The 17,810-nt window shown below is 38.5% G+C and overlaps 2 protein-coding genes across 4 annotated transcripts in view; both read right to left on the bottom strand.

Annotated features, from left to right (window-relative positions):
- Positions 1–2,705: 2,705 nt before the first annotated feature.
- Positions 2,706–16,310, bottom strand: LOC112148247 (leucyl/cystinyl aminopeptidase). Its single transcript, XM_024275188.2, has 22 exons — positions 15,898–16,310; positions 13,109–13,203; positions 12,313–12,515; positions 11,602–11,713; positions 11,246–11,503; positions 10,969–11,159; positions 10,706–10,844; positions 9,467–9,601; positions 9,216–9,336; positions 8,986–9,137; positions 8,805–8,918; positions 8,592–8,723; positions 8,341–8,475; positions 7,344–7,498; positions 7,182–7,270; positions 6,931–7,114; positions 6,702–6,858; positions 6,224–6,405; positions 5,035–5,196; positions 4,827–4,967; positions 4,670–4,751; positions 2,706–4,593 (listed from the first exon to the last, which is right to left on the bottom strand). The coding sequence occupies exons 1-22, from the start codon at positions 15,923–15,925 to the stop codon at positions 4,414–4,416; spliced, it is 3,147 nt and encodes a 1,048-aa protein (XP_024130956.1). The 5' UTR covers positions 15,926–16,310; the 3' UTR covers positions 2,706–4,413.
- Positions 16,311–16,671: 361 nt separating this feature from the next.
- The window catches only part of erap2 (endoplasmic reticulum aminopeptidase 2), a 9,121-nt gene continuing 7,982 nt past the window's right edge, over positions 16,672–17,810 (bottom strand). For all 3 annotated transcript variants that reach the window (XM_024275190.2, XM_024275189.2, XM_024275191.2), the window contains 2 exons: positions 17,442–17,523; positions 16,672–17,074 (listed from right to left, as the gene is read on the bottom strand). In XM_024275190.2, the coding sequence (XP_024130958.1) occupies positions 16,928–17,074; positions 17,442–17,523 (229 nt within the window). In that variant the 3' untranslated portion in view covers positions 16,672–16,927. The remainder of the gene's footprint in view (positions 17,075–17,441; positions 17,524–17,810) is intronic.

Below are 17,810 nucleotides of genomic sequence, written 5' to 3'. Positions count from 1 at the left end.
GCTTTTAACATTTGAGATGGAAAAGAAGATAAATTCCCTTTGATTGTGTAACTGTGGTTGTTACATAAACGTTGTCAGGCCAGAGGTAATCTGCTGCTGCATCACTATTCATGGTGTTCCCTATATACCATAGCCCTGCTGGAGAGGAGGAACTGACTGCAAAGTAATGCTAATGTCTTCACTCGCCGCAAGGTGAACTCAAATAATGTTGCTTGTCAAGTGAGCGGAAGTTTCTGGAAAGCTGCTCGTTTGGATTTATGGAATGAGCAGTTGACTTATCTATCATCTCCTTCCTCGTTGCAAACCTTTCATGAAGTATCAAGAAAATTCACCAGCGTTCAGATCTGATTGTTCGCACTCAAAGAATGCATAAACACATGAAAATCCAGGTCATCTTAACTTTTCACAAGTGGAGCAAGTTTATTTTTGTCATTTAATACATCATGATAAAAACATTGTGAGAGCCTCCAACACTCCTGTTTTATTCTAACTCGTGTTCCTTCTAATCTTTGAAGTGTTGGCACCAAGTCAGATAAAAACCTGAACAGGTTTGGAGCCAAATGTTTACTTTTGATGAAAATCTCAAGGCAAACCAACGGAAAATGTAAAAATAAATAAATAAATAAATAAAAAAATCTCTGTCCTTTAGGGGGTTCCATGATATTGAAAATTTGTAGTCATTAAAAAATAGACACAAAGAAAAAGGTATTTCATGACTGATAATAATTCTCCCTGCTCCATGTCAAACCTGGGCCTGTTTGGAGGAACACAGAGCTGAAATCCTGGCAATAGTAAACTTTTTTTTTTTTTTTTGCCCAATTAGTGGAAATTGAATTGTTCCCCCGGCACACCTGACCATCTCTCAGGGCTCAATGATGAACTGTGGAGAACACAGACCTAAGTACTTTTTTTAACCTTCTGTTAATTATCTCAATTGGTCTCACCTTGTGAACTACAGAAGAATGTAGCCTTCATTAACTTTTCCTTCTGTAGAAAAATCACTGCTTTTTGCTAATTTAAAATGCTTTTCTGAACCAACAACTTTCCGTGATACTGGGAAACATGAACTGTATAGGGTAAAAATGAGACAATAAGCACAAGAAGAGATAGTTGGGTGATTCTGCACAGTAGGTGACAAACATGCACTTAAAATAAGTTGCTACTCATCAGTGAAACCCAAAAGAAGAAGAAAATGTGGGGCTTGATAGAATTTTTACATTGCTGCAGAAGCATAAATCGGGGGCTCATCCGGGATCCATCAGAATGGTGCAGTTGCAACGTTTTTTTTTTTTTTTAATTAGCAAATTTCTGTGGTGTTCCTTGTGATTCGTTAAGGGCTTAATAATGCTAACTTTTGATTTTCCAGTCACACCTTCAGTGTCCAGGATTTGCATGTGTGTTAAAAGATGCTTGTCAAGGAGGTGTATACTTTTTTCCTATTACCTTTAGGGTATGGATGTTTATCCAGTCTTTGTCGTTGTTGGAAGTGTGGAAAGGCCCTGTGTGTTCTCCTTGTTTGGGAGTATTTTCATATTGGTTCACTGGGATTTTCTGCATAAACACAGAAGAAACTGGTCATGTGGAACCACCATGATGTGTGTTATGGCAGCAACCACTTTGGAATTAATTGCTTCTCCTGAAGTCCATTTGTGATTTTCTTTTCTCATTTTACCTGTTAAATGTTCTGATGCAGTGATGTTCTTTGAGTATTTGGAAACCTTAGTTTGCCAAAATCTTCAAATCGGTTCAGAAATGTTCATTTTATAAGGTACTGCCAGGAAATTCAACCTTTTGGTTGAGTTTGTTTTGAAAATGGGGGTCTGAAACCCCTGTTTTTATGTTTTTTTGTTTTCTTTTTAAGGTTTTGTTTCATGTTTCTCTCTAAAGATGGAGGAAGAAAACCAGATTCTGCAGCCCATTAAAGGTCGAGCAGAGTGATTCTTAATACTTTGGTCAGACCATTTCTTTTAATCTTGAACTCTAAAGGCACTAGAAGGACAATCCTTTGGATCTTGTTGGTTAATAGGAACCTTTCTTAAGTTGGGAGGTGTCATGACTCTGCTTCTTCACTGGTGCTGGTCCTCCAGTTAATTAGCTTGATTGGCTGCACCTTGGGAAGAACAGAGACCAGCTGGTGTGGCCTTCACTGACCTTTTCTTCTGTGTCCGGATCACTGGTTTTGCGGTCTTTTAATTTGTTGGGAAGAACAAAATGTTAGTTTTCTGAATTTTTGCATGCGAGATAGGGCTGTAAAATTTTTCAGAACTTTTTGTGTATTTTGAAAACTATTTTTTAAGAGTAAAGAAGTGATGATGGTTAAATGTAAATATTGTAGCACACATTTTTCAAAGGATTTAAAGGTCTTTGTGCCTTTCTATGTGGGTTCAATACTTTGTCAAAGCTTATGACTAAATACTTTTGCAACGTAAATAAAAAACATAAATGGTATGGTTGAATTTAACTATTACATTAAATTTAAAGAAATAGAAAGCATCAAAGTAAGACTTCCACAACTAGAGTGCCCTCTAGTGGTGGTTTAAAGATGGTTTTTGTTGGACAGGTTGAATTTTCAGGTTAAAACAATCAAACCACTATTCTACACAAAAATAATTAAAAAAATAGCTTTTGTAAATAGGCTTCTAATTAATGACAAGTATTGTGAATTCAAGTCACAGTGGAAGTAGTAACAAAGTAAGTGAGGAGAGTCTGGGTGAAGCTGAACTTTATTTGGAGTGTATTCACTGAAAGCAATTTCAGTTTTGTGTCAGTAAACGAACAAGATTAAAGCATATTAACAGAAGATCAACAAAAGAACCTTGGGGAACCATGAGAAAAATCTAATTCAAAAGTTAGCTTATGTGAGTTTGCTCAAATGAAGAGCCGAACCAAAACATCTCTGCAGCCTTTCTGTGCCGGTTTTTCAGTGCAAAGGAAATAATACCAATATAATGGACTCGACATGATTCCCCACGACTTTTGTCACGATGCAACTTGGAAACAGAAGAAAACATGTTTTCAAAGCTTCACATGGACTAAAATAAATGCTGGGGTTTGGAAAGTCTACATTCTGGATGAAACTCAACCACTACAAATGAATACGCATTCATTTTGTCTTTGTTCTATCCCCCTGAAGTGTGGTTGATGCCACGCATGTTTGTTTGTAAATGAACTCCCATCTCACCAATCAAACGTTCACCTCAGAACTGAATGGAGTAATCAAAGAAAGCTGCAGATCGGTCAGTAACAATCAATGGCACTTGTTATAAACACATTCTCGGATTGACAAACGCAAATTATGACCTTAAAAGCTGAAATTTATGCAAGCTGAACGAACTCAACATGGAACCACCTTAAATGTACATCTGTCCTTGGCAAATGTGGCAAAAAAAACAATCTGAGGAGTGGCAAGAGCATGGTTAATATTGAGGCTGAATTTCAGAACAGACTTTTTAATGTGGATCCTTTACTTTGGACACTAGCCCTTATAATGTAACATTCAGCAAGAAATATATGTTTAAACCCAGAACATAAAAAAATCTCCTGAATTTTTGTCAGTTCCTCTAGAATCCATCTAAACAACAAAAAACAAACCTTTAAATACTTCACAATGTTTAAAACAACAAATCCAAAAGCAGGTTGTATTTCAAGTTACCAATATTTACACTATAATTACAATTTACAAGCATATGGAGCATCGAAAAGTCTCTACAGTTTCTCCACAACTGGCAAAAATAAAAGAAAACATGTTGGTTAGAGATAAAATTATTTTTTAATGGCTTGAAGAAAAGAAAAAAAAAATGGCCATTTGGTTCCAGTGTGCGCTGCCTGCTCTCTAAGACACAACGGTTGTTGTTGGTTTTAACCTGCACTGGTTGTCGGTACATCCACTACGGTGCACAGTGGGAAGGTTTATCAATACATTCAATTGATGTCCAGTTTGGTATTTTATGCCAGCGAATAGTCAAGCCCAACCACGACGAGCAAATGCTTCAGCTTACAGGAGTATTTTGAGCACTTTTTCAGTTTGTTGAGGAAACCCTGACAGCTGCATCTCTGCATGTAACTTGAAGAATAATGACATTTGCGGACACTGGATTTTGGAGTGGCGCAGTGCTCGAGATTAGCTGGAATAAAGGAATCTATCTGGAGCGTGATTGTCTGCTCTGGCATGAAGTTTAGATGAAAACTGCCAGCGAGTTTTGGTCGACAGCATAAAACAAGAGGAGGGTGTGTGTTTTGCCCGACGACCCACTGTCAGACACACAGCCAGAGCCACCCTGAGCGATCAAGTACAACTTTCAGGAGGAGTCTCAAATAAACGGATCCAGCACCCTGCCCACCACTGATTACCACTCCAATCTGGATGCTGGGACTTCTGAGACAACCCCACAATAGTGCAAGTATTTCACCATCTTAATGGGACATCCCAGAGGCTTGTTTCTCGGGTTGAGACTGGATTTTTGTGAGCGACTCTCGAAGAGTGGGCAGGTTCCGCTCCATCCAGCGTTGGTTCAGTCTGATTGTTTCTAAAGCTTCCTGCACGCTCCTCATCTGAGAGCCGCGCTCCTTCAGACCAGAGAAGAAGGCCTTCACCTGCACAAACACACATCAAAGATCAAGATCACAACCATAGCTGACGCTCTCATCAGTATATAGCTTGAAAGCGTACTTGATCGAGATGTGCTTGTGTGGAGAACTGTGAGGTTACGGATTTGATGATCGTCTGGATGGCAAACGAGCCCACAAGGAATCTAAAAGGCAAAGGAATCAACCCTCAGATGCTGCTTTGAGTTAAAACTTTAACTCCTTTGATGGGACGGACTCACTTCTCTATGAGGCGGTCCCAGTTGACCTGGACAAAATCCCATGCAAACAGATAGCCTGTAAAGCCTCTAGAAACGGTGCTGATGATCAAAGGCAGCTCCTGGGTTTGGATGACGTCCCCTTTCAGACCTTCATTAAGAATTCTGCACAGACACGGTAAAGGTTAGTTAAAGCGTTTCTAACCCTCGTCATGTAGTCGGAGTTTCTTACTTTGCTACAAGCTGCGTGTCCTGAGTGGACGCGAGGCCGAGTAGCATGTTCCGCTTCTCTGCATCCACGGTGGACTGTTTGTACTTGTCGTACAAAATGGACCAGTCCGCTCGGGACTGTGCAGCCACTGAGAAGACAACTTGCTGCAGATCTCCTGGAATCCTTCAAGAGTGAACATTTAAAAAATGTTACATTAAATATGTGTAATTCCAACAGCTCTGGCTTTTTGGGTATGTGAATCGAAAAGGTAGAATAAAGTGGTGGTCCTGCAAGCGTGTGTCTCTGAGCTCTTTCTTTTAAATATGAAACTCCACATTACAACAGAACTCAAGAAAGTCATGATAATGATTTGATTTTAAGTTGCTAAAAGGTTCAGAATTTCTTTGTTTTTGACACTGATCTGGAAATAAAGCTTCACAAGATGCTCCATGTCTTTCATCTTTGAGAATGGCTCTGACAAAAAGACAACTTTGGTTCTTTACTCATAAATGCATAATTTTTTTTTTAATTTAAGAATTTTTCCTCACAAATTTTACTGTATTTCTTGTAAATGTATTACTTTTATCTCATATATTTATGACTTTTTTCACGTAAATTTGTTTTTTTTGTGTAAATTTACAACTTTCTCATAAATATATTACTATATTTTTTATATATTTAAGACTTAATTTCTCAGAAATGTATAACTTTTTTCTTCAATGTATGAATTCTTTTCTTTTACATTTATGACTATTTTTCATAAATTTGTGACTTTTTTCTTGTAAATGTATTACTTTTTTATCGTAAATTTATGAATTATTTTATTTTACATTTATGACTATTTCTCATAAATTTTATTTTTTCTTATAAATGTACTTTTTTTAATCTCAAATTTATGACTTTTTTCACACAAAAAAAAACTTCTCATAATTTTCTGACTTTTTTACCCATAAATTTATGACAATTTTTCCTACAAATTTACAAAATTTAAAGTCATAAAGTCATTTAGCCTATGAATCTTTAAGTCATAAATATACGACTTTATTCTCAATTTAACAGTTACAACTTTTTTTTTAATTGACGAGATTCAAAGTTGCAATTTATTTTTTTTGTAAACTGGCCCTAATGCTCTGTTGTGTTAAAAAAAAGATTTAAGTTTTGAGCATATCCTGGTCACAACCTTGACAACGCGGGATTCCCTTGTTCTTACCGCAGGGTCTGGTTTGACACGTATTGCTTGAACAGGTCTGTGGCTGACTGGGTGCACGTTTCTTTCTCCAGCCTGCAGGCCATACTCAGGAGGGCTGAGCGCAGCTCCTGTTTGGACAAACTCTTCTCTTCGTCCCAGGTTTGGTTGTCCATCAAAGCACCAAAATGATCCAAAATGTACTTCTGTTGAAGTTCAGAAAATAAAATCCTCCATCAGTGAAGCAAAATTACAAAAAGTTTATTAATAAACCTAAAAAGTAAAAAAATAAAAATGTTGCTTTTCAATTCAAATATTTAATCAATAACTAAAATAAAGTTTAACAGGGTTTGTCGGTGATGTCCAATGAAAAAGTTTTTCTGTTTTGATGAAGGTAAATACTTAGATTTGTTTCCAAACGATCTTTGATATCAGGGGCCACTAAAATGCCTCCTTTCTTTCTAAAAGAGATAATGTGAGGGTGTACTAAAATGGGTTTTACCTTCACGCAAGACACAAGATCAAACTCTTGTCTTTTTTCCAGCAGCCTGTAGATGTTACTGAGCTGGAGCAGAGCCTCGGTCACAGGAGCCGTCTCACTTTCTTTGGATGTGTAGTTCAACAGGCCGAGAACGCGTTCAAAGGAAACGCGTCCCTGTCTGTCAAACACAAAAGTCAATGAGGATTTTAAGAAAGTGTTGTCAACAGGTTGTTTGTGGTGTCATCTATACCTGGAGAGAGCAAACATGTTGTGTATGAGCGAGGCCCGGTCCTCATGTGTGAGGATGCTAACATTTGCAGACAGAGCGTTGATGAGAGCAGTCCAGCCTTCGTCTCCATAGTCAACTATGTAGTAGCCCGTGTTTTGATAGTTCAGCTTCAGCCACTTCACACTCTCTGGCACCTTAAGAGTAGCTGAAATGAGAGAGGAAAAATGTTTTAACACATGACTCAAATCCCTTCCTCAGGTAGGTGTTTTTACCTGACTTGGACTTCAGAAAGAAAATCTGCCGACACTCAGGAGCCACACTGCAGCTGTCGTTGACGTACGTCACCGGGACGTCCCACAGGCTAAACGGAACCACATCACAGTCAGGTTTGTGCTGCCAGTCTGTGATCCGTGTGCGTTTTAAAGAAACCCCACCTGGAGGTCTGAGAGGCGTCGGCGGGGGTGAGGAGGAAGTGCTCCTGTGTGAGGGTCACCTCGTCCCCCTTGCGGCTCACGGTGACTAAAGGAAATCCTTTCTGTGACGTCCAGGAGCTCATCATTTCTGACACGTTCTGGTGCGGGTTTGAAACCTGAAAACACAGCAATCAAACCTAAAACATGGCGTTCACGCTGGTACTCTGAAGTGAGATGCCAAAGCTCTTTGATACAAGAACAGTATGTAAAATAAAATAAATATATATTATTTATTCTTAGTTTACTTCTAAAAACTCTGTTGTTTTACTAGAAAAACTGAAGTAAAGACCTAAGAGTTTTCTGGACTGATAAAGTCCCACTCTAATCATCTTCTGATCTAAAAATTGTTCCCAGTGCTCTTTTAATCATGATGATGATGTTTTAGCCATAATTTAAAAAAAAAAAACTTTCTAGGACATATTTTCTGCAGAACAGTAGGAGTTCCTTAGCAATGTGTCTCTGAGTTGTGGGCGGGACTATTGAAGCAGAGTAACCCTGTCCCACCTTCCCGTCACTCATAACTGAGAGCTCTCTGCTTACAGACCCTCACACTTTAAATCTAACGTTATCGGAGCGACAAAAATGGCGAGTAATTTTGGAGCATTGAGGCCGCTCTGAACAGACTGATGTCATCCTCTTTGATGCAAACGAATGTGCAATTGACACATGATAAAGATTTTTTTTTCACAGCCCTGCAAATAAGCCATGAATAAAAATAATATGACACTTTTATTTAACCTGAAAGAACAAAACAGTCAAAGACAATTTGTTTTTGTTTCTTAAAATAAAAAGTGTCGGTAAAAAAAAAAAAGTAAGGCATACATTATTTATAGTTTTAAAAGCCATGCAACTTTTCTAGTCTACCTTTACTGTCCACTTGTAAAAACTGCATAAATGTCAATACAATAAAAAAACAAAGTGAGTCACAACATATAAAAGAATGAGCGCACATCCACACCTGAGTGAGGCTGTCCCAGAGGTTGTTGGTTTCAGTGTTGGAGCCTTTGAACTGTGTGAGGTACTGAATGATGCCCTTTCTGAACTGCTGCTCTCCTGGCAGTGAAGCGTTGAGCATCAGGAGAATAGAAGCACCCTTTAAACACAAACAAAGCATTTTTTATATAGTTAATTTAAAGTGTAACTAAGTTTTTCTCACTACAGTAACAAACTAAAGCCAGTTCAAAGCACATATATGAAGAAAAAATGTACCTTTTCGTAGGAAACTGAATCAAACATCTCTTCCACTTGTTCTGGTGTAACAACTGCAGTTGACACGGGGTGGGAGGAGTTTAGAGCATCTTTGTCCATGACTCGGAATCGCACTGACAGAAATAAATTTTCCTGCAAGTACAATAAAGGCTTTTTTATTTAAAAAAAAATGTCCATGGGAATAAAAAGTTTCTTTCTGCATTGTTTACTTACAGCTTGGAGCTCAGGAAACACTTTCTGCAGTGAGAAATATTGCATGTATGTAGCGAAGCCTTCATTGAGCCACAGGTCGTTCCACCACCTCATGGTTACCAGGTTTCCAAACCACTGCAGTCAGAGGTGGGATGAGCAACTGCAACTCCTTCCATGTTAGCTTCAAAGATGAAAACACTACCTGGTGTGCGAGCTCGTGCGCCACAACGGAGGCGACTACTTGTTTTTCCAGAGGGGAGGAATCTGTGCCCACCAATAAGGTGGTCTCCCGGAAAGTAATGAGCCCCCAGTTCTCCATTGCTCCTGCCAGGAAGTCCGGAATGGCAACCAAGTCTGACAAAAGAAGATTTAGAAAGAGTTTTAAAAATATTGGAATAGGAAGAGGTAGGACTTGTGCAGTTGTCTGCTCACCGAGCTTCTTGAGTGGGTAATTAATTTCAAAGAAAGTGTTGTAAAACTCCAGCAGTTTGGACGCTGCTTCCAGAGCATACTCGGTGTGCTCTTTCTTCTCGGGCACGGAGTACACAGACACCTGAAACCAGCACACAGTCACACAAAATGTATACAAGTGCAGGGATGTGTGTGCTAGAGCATTAATGCAGGTGTGACGCACAGAGGAATGTACAGTCTAAACCCAGAGCTAAGGTGTCCATTAGACCTACCAAGGTTCCTGAAACACTTGTGTTGACAGGTGAGAAGTTAGCAACAACGAAGGCCACCAGGTATGTGCTCATGTTAACACTGGTCCTTTCAAACTCATCCTGGAAAAGCCCACTGGGGAGAAGCCTGCTTTGGGTCTGAAACACATAATATAAAGGGGGTTATTATTAAAGTTTTGGAACAATATGAACCTCGTCTTAAGCTGCTGTTGTTACGCTCAGTCTGAGAAAAGTTAGAACATTGTTTTCAAGCACTTTGGTATCCATCTGTGTAGCTGCTAATCTTCCCAGTAAGGAGGTGGGAACTTTGCCATATTGGGTTGGATGCACTGGATGATTATAAGTAGTCAACAGCTGCCTCCATTAGTTAAAGTTGACCAAAGAAAGAGACAAAGGTAGATAAAGATAGAAAACGTGTGGCTATAAAAGCATTCAAATTGTACCAATAGTTCAGTCAATGTAGAGAACAACTCTTTAAATAAAGTTTTCTTACAGAGATGGTTGGGACATTTTAAACAAAAAATATAATAGTTGCAAAATTCATCTGCTGTAGGGCTACAGTTTTCTACAGTTGGTGTTTACCAAGCCTGACTGTCGCCTTAGTCTTTAGCTACCGAGTCTTAAAACCAGTCAAGGGACAATTTTTTAATACAAAAATGTATTATGCCAGCCAGCAATTATGGAAGTCCTATGTGGCTCAACCCCATAGAAGATCTTTGGCGGGAGTTGAAAGTCCTTGTTGCCCAGCAACAGCCCCGAAACATCACTGCTCTCGAGGAGATCTACATGGAGGAATGGGCCAAAATACCAGCAACAGTTTGTAAAAACCTAGTGAAGACTTACAGAAAACATTTGACCGCTGTCATTGCCAATAATGGTTATATAAAGGGGGTAAAATATATAAAGGGTATAATTATTGAGTTGTTAATTTACAAATAAGTTATTTAAAAATCAGACAATGTGATTTTCTGAAATTGTTTCCTCATTTTGTCTCTCATAATTAAGGGAAACCTGTAATGAAAATTACAGGCCTATTTCGTCTTTAAGTGGGAGAACTTGCACAATTGGTGGCTGACTAAATTATTTTTGTCAAACTCGACATAATGACACAGAAGCACAAATATGACAGGATGCACTTCTTTTATGACAAGTCTATAGATTTATAGAGACATTATTTAAAAAAAAAAACAGTGGGGTCTTTAAATTGCTACTTTACAAATCCAAACAGGAGTTTTCCAGTACCTGAGGCATGTTGGATAGAGTGGTGTAGTTTTCTTTTCTGTTGATTTTGATCAGAAAAGTGGCTTTGAAAGCGGGCTCATCGAAACAAGGGAAGGCCTTCCGGGCTGACAGTGGCTCAAACTGTGTTGCTGCCAGAATGCTGGAATCAATAGAGAATCATTCATTTGATAGTAGCCAACTTTATCAACAGCACTTCAGCAAAAACGTTACATTGGTGATTAGATTATAAACTGAATTTAAAAACAGCTTCCGGCCAAACTTACTGTTTCTTTCCACTTTTATCAGTGTAGGAGCTGCTGTAGAAACCATCATATGTGCTTGAGAGATTGGCGGAGTAAGTCAGAGTCAAAACACAGAACTGGTCTGCTTTCAAGTCCTCTGTGAACTTTACAGCAATCTGCTGTTTAGGCTTATACTCCAGGACTGTAACATTTCTGGCCTGCCCGTCACCAATCTATAAGCCAGGAGATATTTGTTGTCAAAAGACAAACAAAAGTGTTCAAAATTAAGTAGATATAAAAAAAGCCATTTCAGTCTCACCTTGAAAGTAGCTTTGCTGATGTTTAGATTTGCACCATGCAGGACAATGCGGTTTGTTTTGTGCAGCACAGACATGTTTATAACAGCTATGCCAGTGAAGGTCATGTTGTCAAGGTCGGGGGTCAAAGTGAGCTCATAGCTGAGAGGATGTATGCTCTGAGGTAGGCGGAGCTGTGTCCACGGAAACAGCTCTCCACTGGTGGACACAGGATAGATCAGCTCCAGAGGAGCCGTCTTATTCGGTTTAGGACAACCGTCCTGCAGGAGGAACGAGGGATGATAAGAGACAGACCAACGAGAGTCAGACTAAAAAACGATTCAGCTTCACTGTTAAGGGAACTAAGAATTATTCCTACCTTGGTAAAAGTGCAGCCAGGCAGGAAGTACAGTACCATTGTCATAGAAGCCACAATTACCAGGATTAGCACACATACGATCAAGGTACGGGCTGAGGGGCGAGAACATGACCTGAACCAAAAAAAAAAAGAAAAAATTGAGCCTTACTTTTGTTTTCTTAATAGAATCAAGTGTAATAAGAAGTAGTGGAGTAAACAAATATTGACCGAAAAATGTAAACTACTATTTACACACATTTAAACTGAATCATACTGTACGTTTGATCAGCACTTTTCAAATTTTAAAAACTTTAATTCATTAATTCATTCCACTGTTTGCTCCACTGTTTGCTCCGTTGTTGTGGGAGTTATGTTCTGAAAAAACTCCTCACAACACACTTCATTCACTTTTTTCAGACAGATGTGAACATTTTCACAAAAGCATAATTGCAATGAGAAAAATCTAGAGGGAACAGTATATACATTTTATTGTGAAACTGTATTTCTCAGAGCTGCTTGATTCGATTTCCTGTTTTTGTGTCTTTATTATTTCCATCTACAGCAATTAGTTTGTTTTCTTTTCCACCCAGGTTTAGAAAGCTTTGCTAGTGTCTGTGTAAATACATTTTTAACTTGGCTTAAATATATAATCCTGCTTACAGACCAGACTTCGCACACTAAACTAACTGTTATGAAAACAGCGATTTGCATCCGAAAGACGGGCCGTGTTACCTGGACGGAGACTGTCTGGTGTAAGGAGAAGAGCTGGGTCTGTGAGAAGAGCTCCGGTTCATGAAGGACATGCCGAGGAGGCGAGCTGAGGACTCGCAGTCCTCTTCATCCTCGTCCATGTCGTTTTCCCCCAGACCTCGCACCAGTAAGCGGGAGCTGCGAGGCTCATACGTGATCTCGTCCGGGTCGAGAGCAGGAAAGGTCTGGAGGGAGCGTGAACAGAACACTGTTAGTCGACGATGAAACTTCAAATCATTTCCCATGTTATTAATAGGAATCTCTCCCAGATCAAAGACAGGAAGTAAAGAAAAAAAACGTTTAATAAAGAGCAGACTTCATTCAGCAATCAAGGAAAACAAATTAGAGAAATGAAGTTCAGACTCACAAACTTGTACTGAAAATTAAAAACAAGTCACTAAAAAACATTAAAATAATTTCCATCTTACTGTGAACCTTTTTTTTTTTTTGCTTTGATGCTAAAAAAAAAAAAAGCAGACATCTATTTGAAAAAAACAAATCCTCTTGTGGGATTGGCCAAATATTCTAAAAGCATATGTGGTGGATTTGTTTCAAAAAAGTGCAGAAGCATTTCTGTCCGACGGCCTGTGAAGGCATCACGGGTCGTGGCCATCTTTAGCATCCTTTATAACCTCAGGACGTGACTGAAGTGTCCTACACTTTATTTTTGAATGTGTGACTGACATCATCAGCCTAAGAGATTATCCCATGAGTGATGGTGATTCATGAAATAAATAAAGTTTCTGTTTAGGACACAAAAAAATAAAATGTGGCATACAGGAAATGCTGCAGAGTCCTTGGCCAAATCCACCACATCTGGCTCTTCTTCAAACATGCTGTTCTCGATCATGTTCCTTGGCAGGTTAGCACTCTCTGCAAACACACAGAAGAGACCATTAATTACCATCATTTACAACACTTTTATTCTATTTTTTTAATCTTTGATTAAACATGGACCCCATTTTTGAAACAATTCTTTAGCTCCTACAATACAAACAACTTTTGTTGCAGATGTCAAGAACTATTTATTTTGGCCTCCTTGTGACTAAATATTATAGAAAATTGTTGTGAATCAGCAGGTCACAAGTTCTCTACTCTGCTTCATTCTGATGGATCCACTTGTAGGTGACTAGATTCATGTACGTCTTTGTTTTTCTCGTCTGAGCTGACATCTGGCTTACAACTATATGACTTGAAAGCTCCAAAATTGCTTCAGTTTTTTTTGTTGCACAACCAATGTTAGGTTGAGGCTAGAATTAGAAAGTGTAAATAATTGGGTGACAGGATGTGGGGGTGGGTTTACTCCACACCAACAGTCCTGTCCACAACTCAGATGTGAATTTCTAACGAACTATTGCTGCCCTGCAGAATATGTCCTAGAAAATGACACTTTAAAAAAAATGGATAAAAACAGATAAATCATAATTAAAAGACCACTGGGAACACTTTTACAACAAATAAAAAGATGATTAGAGGGGTGCTACACAAAATCTGTTGTTGTAGCTCCTTAGCTTTTGTTGCATAAGTTAACCACACAAAATAATGCCATCGTTAATGGTTAAAAATACATCTAGTTAGAAGATAACCCGCTTTTCGATAGGTATAAATAAGGTTTTTTTCTGGCTTGCATTCTTAATGCTGAGCAGAGTACTAGCATCTTGTGCTCTCTTTGTTTTCACGGTATGAGGAAATGCTCTTACTTCCTGTATACTTTAACATAAACATGATCTCACTTTCAGTGGTATCAGTAACTCTTCTCCTTCGTTTGCTTTGCTTGTTTGTGGATACAGATGAGAGTTGGAAGGTTTTGATCCATCTTTCTATGAAAAACACACTGATGCAAAGTAGGATGAGCAGCTTGAGAGTAGTAATTAAAGGAATTTAAAGTCACATGCAACATCTGAATTCATTCCTGTAAGTTTCTGTCAGAACGCCATTCATCATCAGTGGCTCCTTGACCTACAAAAACAGGTTATTCAAGTTGGCTTCATCTATAAAGTTCTCATACTTTCAACTTTGTAACTCTCTATGAATTTAATCAACATTTTGGCTCCGATAAAGTCAATCAAATGAGGAAGCTGTTGCAGATTTTGCTCGGAAATGAAACGAACATTCAAAGTCTTCACAGACTGCGGAGTACAGCAGCCTGCGGTTCCTCAAAACGTGCCGCTTCTTCAGCATTCTGACAAGACTGGAGCCTTGTTTTCAGGCATTCATTCCGCTTTTCAGCATCCACATTCTTCCTTCAGCAATTCTCCGAACAATCAGAGGCACGTTGAGCTTCCTAATTGAATAACCCAAGCCGGGAAGGAGTAGATGTCTGCTTTGTTGCCTCACAATCGATCCACACACTTACAGTGGATATGGAAAAACACTCATTATTTACAGGAGAGGAAGAGTGGAAAGTAGGTAAAGTGAGTGCTCAATAGCAGGACTGCGACTCCGTGAAGTAGTGATTTTTTGGCTATTGTTAGCTCGGCACAGAGTTTCTAATATGACTGCAACACAGTCTCACTGTCTGGACAGACATTACTGTGGTATGAGCGTCTATTAATAGCCAGAAGCTAAGTACTTAGATACCGTGTACTGTTTAGAGGAGTTTATGACAAAAACACAACACAGAGACAAATAGGTTTAACTAGTCATCCACTCAGTATAAGGTTGATGCAATTACAACATTCAATAAAAGTAAAAGCGACAAATACGACGCTCTTTTACAGAAGTTTCTGCAAATTTCCTTTAGACAAGATTTTATGTTGGGTTTGTGCAAACAAATAGTTAAAGCATATTTTTTATGGACTGTGTGTTTAGTGAACGCTTTTATTACCCCACATTTGGTGTTATTGAACAGATGCTTAGCTTAGCTTTTTATAATCTGCAATTTTAAGCAGGAACTCGTGCAGAATGCTAAGTTATTACTCTACTATAGGTTGATTACTTTCCTAAAGTATCTCAAAATAAAATTAATGTATGTTATTAACACAATGAGACTGTAAAAGTCTGCAATGAATGTCACAAAGTCACTGTCGACTAAATGAGGAAGTCAAACCGCTGAGATTTGTTATAAAGAACTTTCTTCCTGTTTAAAGACAATTTGGTGTGATGCTGGGTTAAAAATCCCTTTTTAGTCTGCAGGCACAGAGGAGATGATAATTGGTTGGTAGCTTGACTCAATTTGAACACACAGCTTGATTTTTCCCCCATTAAACTAGAAAAGAAAGACATAAAAGATAACCATTCAATTGTTTATGCTGTCATAAACGTGTGTTGTTGCTATCTTCTCAGTATATTTTATAGATAATAGAGACGGTAAAATGTTATGGACTCACTAAAGACCTTCTGAAGTGACACCAAGGATTAGTTAGCATCACAACATAAAACAAACTCGTCGCCCTGAGAACACCGAGCAGCTTTTAAACTGTTTTTGCCGTTCCCTCCCTTCTCAACATGTGTCCTCGAATGAATGTCACTGTCAGTGAGGTTGCTTCCAGTGTCCCTGGAGTTATTAGCCGGCCTGCTGCTGCTGTTAGCTCCCCCGATACTGGACGCATCGTGCTCCGTTCTTACCTGAGCTGTTCCCTCCAAACAAATCCATGTCGAAACCGCGTCAAAGGCCTCCACGAGTCCAAAACGCTGGAAAACGTGTTGGTTTAAGGACCTTCAACAGATGGGGTGGTGTTACAGCGCCTCACCGCCCGGCTCGGTCTACCGCACACAGTAAACAGCAGCTCCACTGTACAACCGTTAGCTAACTACGTAGAAGCTATCTTAGGACTAGCTAACTTCTGACAATTATGACTTAGCCGATTTCCATAACTTCAATGCAAATAGATGCGTTTTAAAATGGTATGAGGACACATCCTAATAGTACAGAAAAAACATTTAAGCCTTAAACGTTACAATTTGTTTAATCGAAACTGAAGTAATGTGAGAAAATTGCACTTTTTCCCTCTCCAAAGCTGCTGTTGACAGCCTCTCATCAAATTAGAATGCTGACATCTGATTGGACCAAACTGGTGGTGGGCGTGGCGAGAACGCCCACCTACATCTTGTTTTGTATGTAAATTTTACATATATATGTGTGCGTGTATTATTACTCTATTGGCTGTTTTAGCATCTTGTTTTATCCCTAAAACTATTTAAAAGATGAATACTTCACATTAAGAGCAAAACAATTGAGTTTTCTGAAGCAGCCTTCTATAAACCTTGAACTTTATCATACTTTATATTCGTAGGAGCTGAAATAAACCGGATGTAGAACACAACCCCCAGGAATGAAGATAAATATGGCAAAATCCACCTTAAGTTATGCATGTCTTAGATCAAAAAATGCACATCGAGTTGTTACAACAAACCCATTTTATTGTTTTTGTGGTGTAGAGTCCATCACTAAATTTAACATTGCACTGGAATGAAAGTCTCCTTTCTTTGTCAAATACACATCTCAGTCACCACCAGCAGTTTTTTTTCGCATAAATTGGCCTTTTTTTTAGTGTACAAAAGAATCATTATTTGTTGCTGTGAAACACCCTTTTCTTAAGAAACTACTTGTAAAAATCAGAAATAATTGCATGTTGTTGTGCTGGTCAGCTGCTCTTCATTTTATCTGCTCATTCAGCCACTTTCTGAGAGTTTCCAAATTCCTCTGAATCCAGCGAATGTTTTTCTTCACATTGTCCAGAGCGATCTGTGTGGCTCTCAGCTGAGACGCCTGTTCGCTGATGGATTCAAAAAACAGCTGCACCTGAGGATAAGAGCAGAAATTTTAGAATGGGTTTATTTAAAGTAATCAAAATAGAAAATACTAAAGAAGACAAACAAGATATACTTCTACACTTATATGTATCCAATTTTTGGCTGATAATTTAGCCTTGATTGAAAAATTAGGTAAAATAGATAAACATACACATGTAAATAATTACATAATAATTACTCTTAATCATAAATAGATACATATATTTGTATTCATACATACAGTGGATGACACATTTTATACTTTAAATAAGATTTATAAATGCTGATTTCGACTAAATTTTTAGGGAAAAAATAGAAAATCTTAAAATTTCAAAGAAATTAATAAACTGGTAATAAAAGGTAATATGTAAAAATACATCAGTAAGATCATCTGGAGAAGAAAACTGTCCAGTGGTCCCAATGAGGATGTTTCTGATGCAAAATGAACCCAACTGGAATCTGTAAAAGATATAAAACATTTTCATATTAGCTTTCTCAAAACTGAGTATGAATGTTCTCTCTGTGCATGCATTGCTCTCTGGTTTCCTCCCAGTGTACTCTTTCTTCACTCAACAGCAGCTGGGATAGGCTCCAGCAACCTCGTGACCCCATAGGGATTTAACGGGTTTCGAAAATGGATGGATGGTATTCTTAAAACTTTGCATCCAGTATTAGGAAACTCATTAGTCCTCAGTTTTAGACTGCTTTGATCCAATGTTTTCTTGCTGTGCCCCCTTTACAATATT

The sequence above is a fragment of the Oryzias melastigma genome, linkage group LG9 (assembly GCF_002922805.2).
Source record: "Oryzias melastigma strain HK-1 linkage group LG9, ASM292280v2, whole genome shotgun sequence".
NCBI lineage: Eukaryota > Metazoa > Chordata > Actinopteri > Beloniformes > Adrianichthyidae > Oryzias > Oryzias melastigma.
Note: the sequence above shows the minus strand (reverse complement) of the source record. Positions and strands in the feature narration are given on the sequence as shown.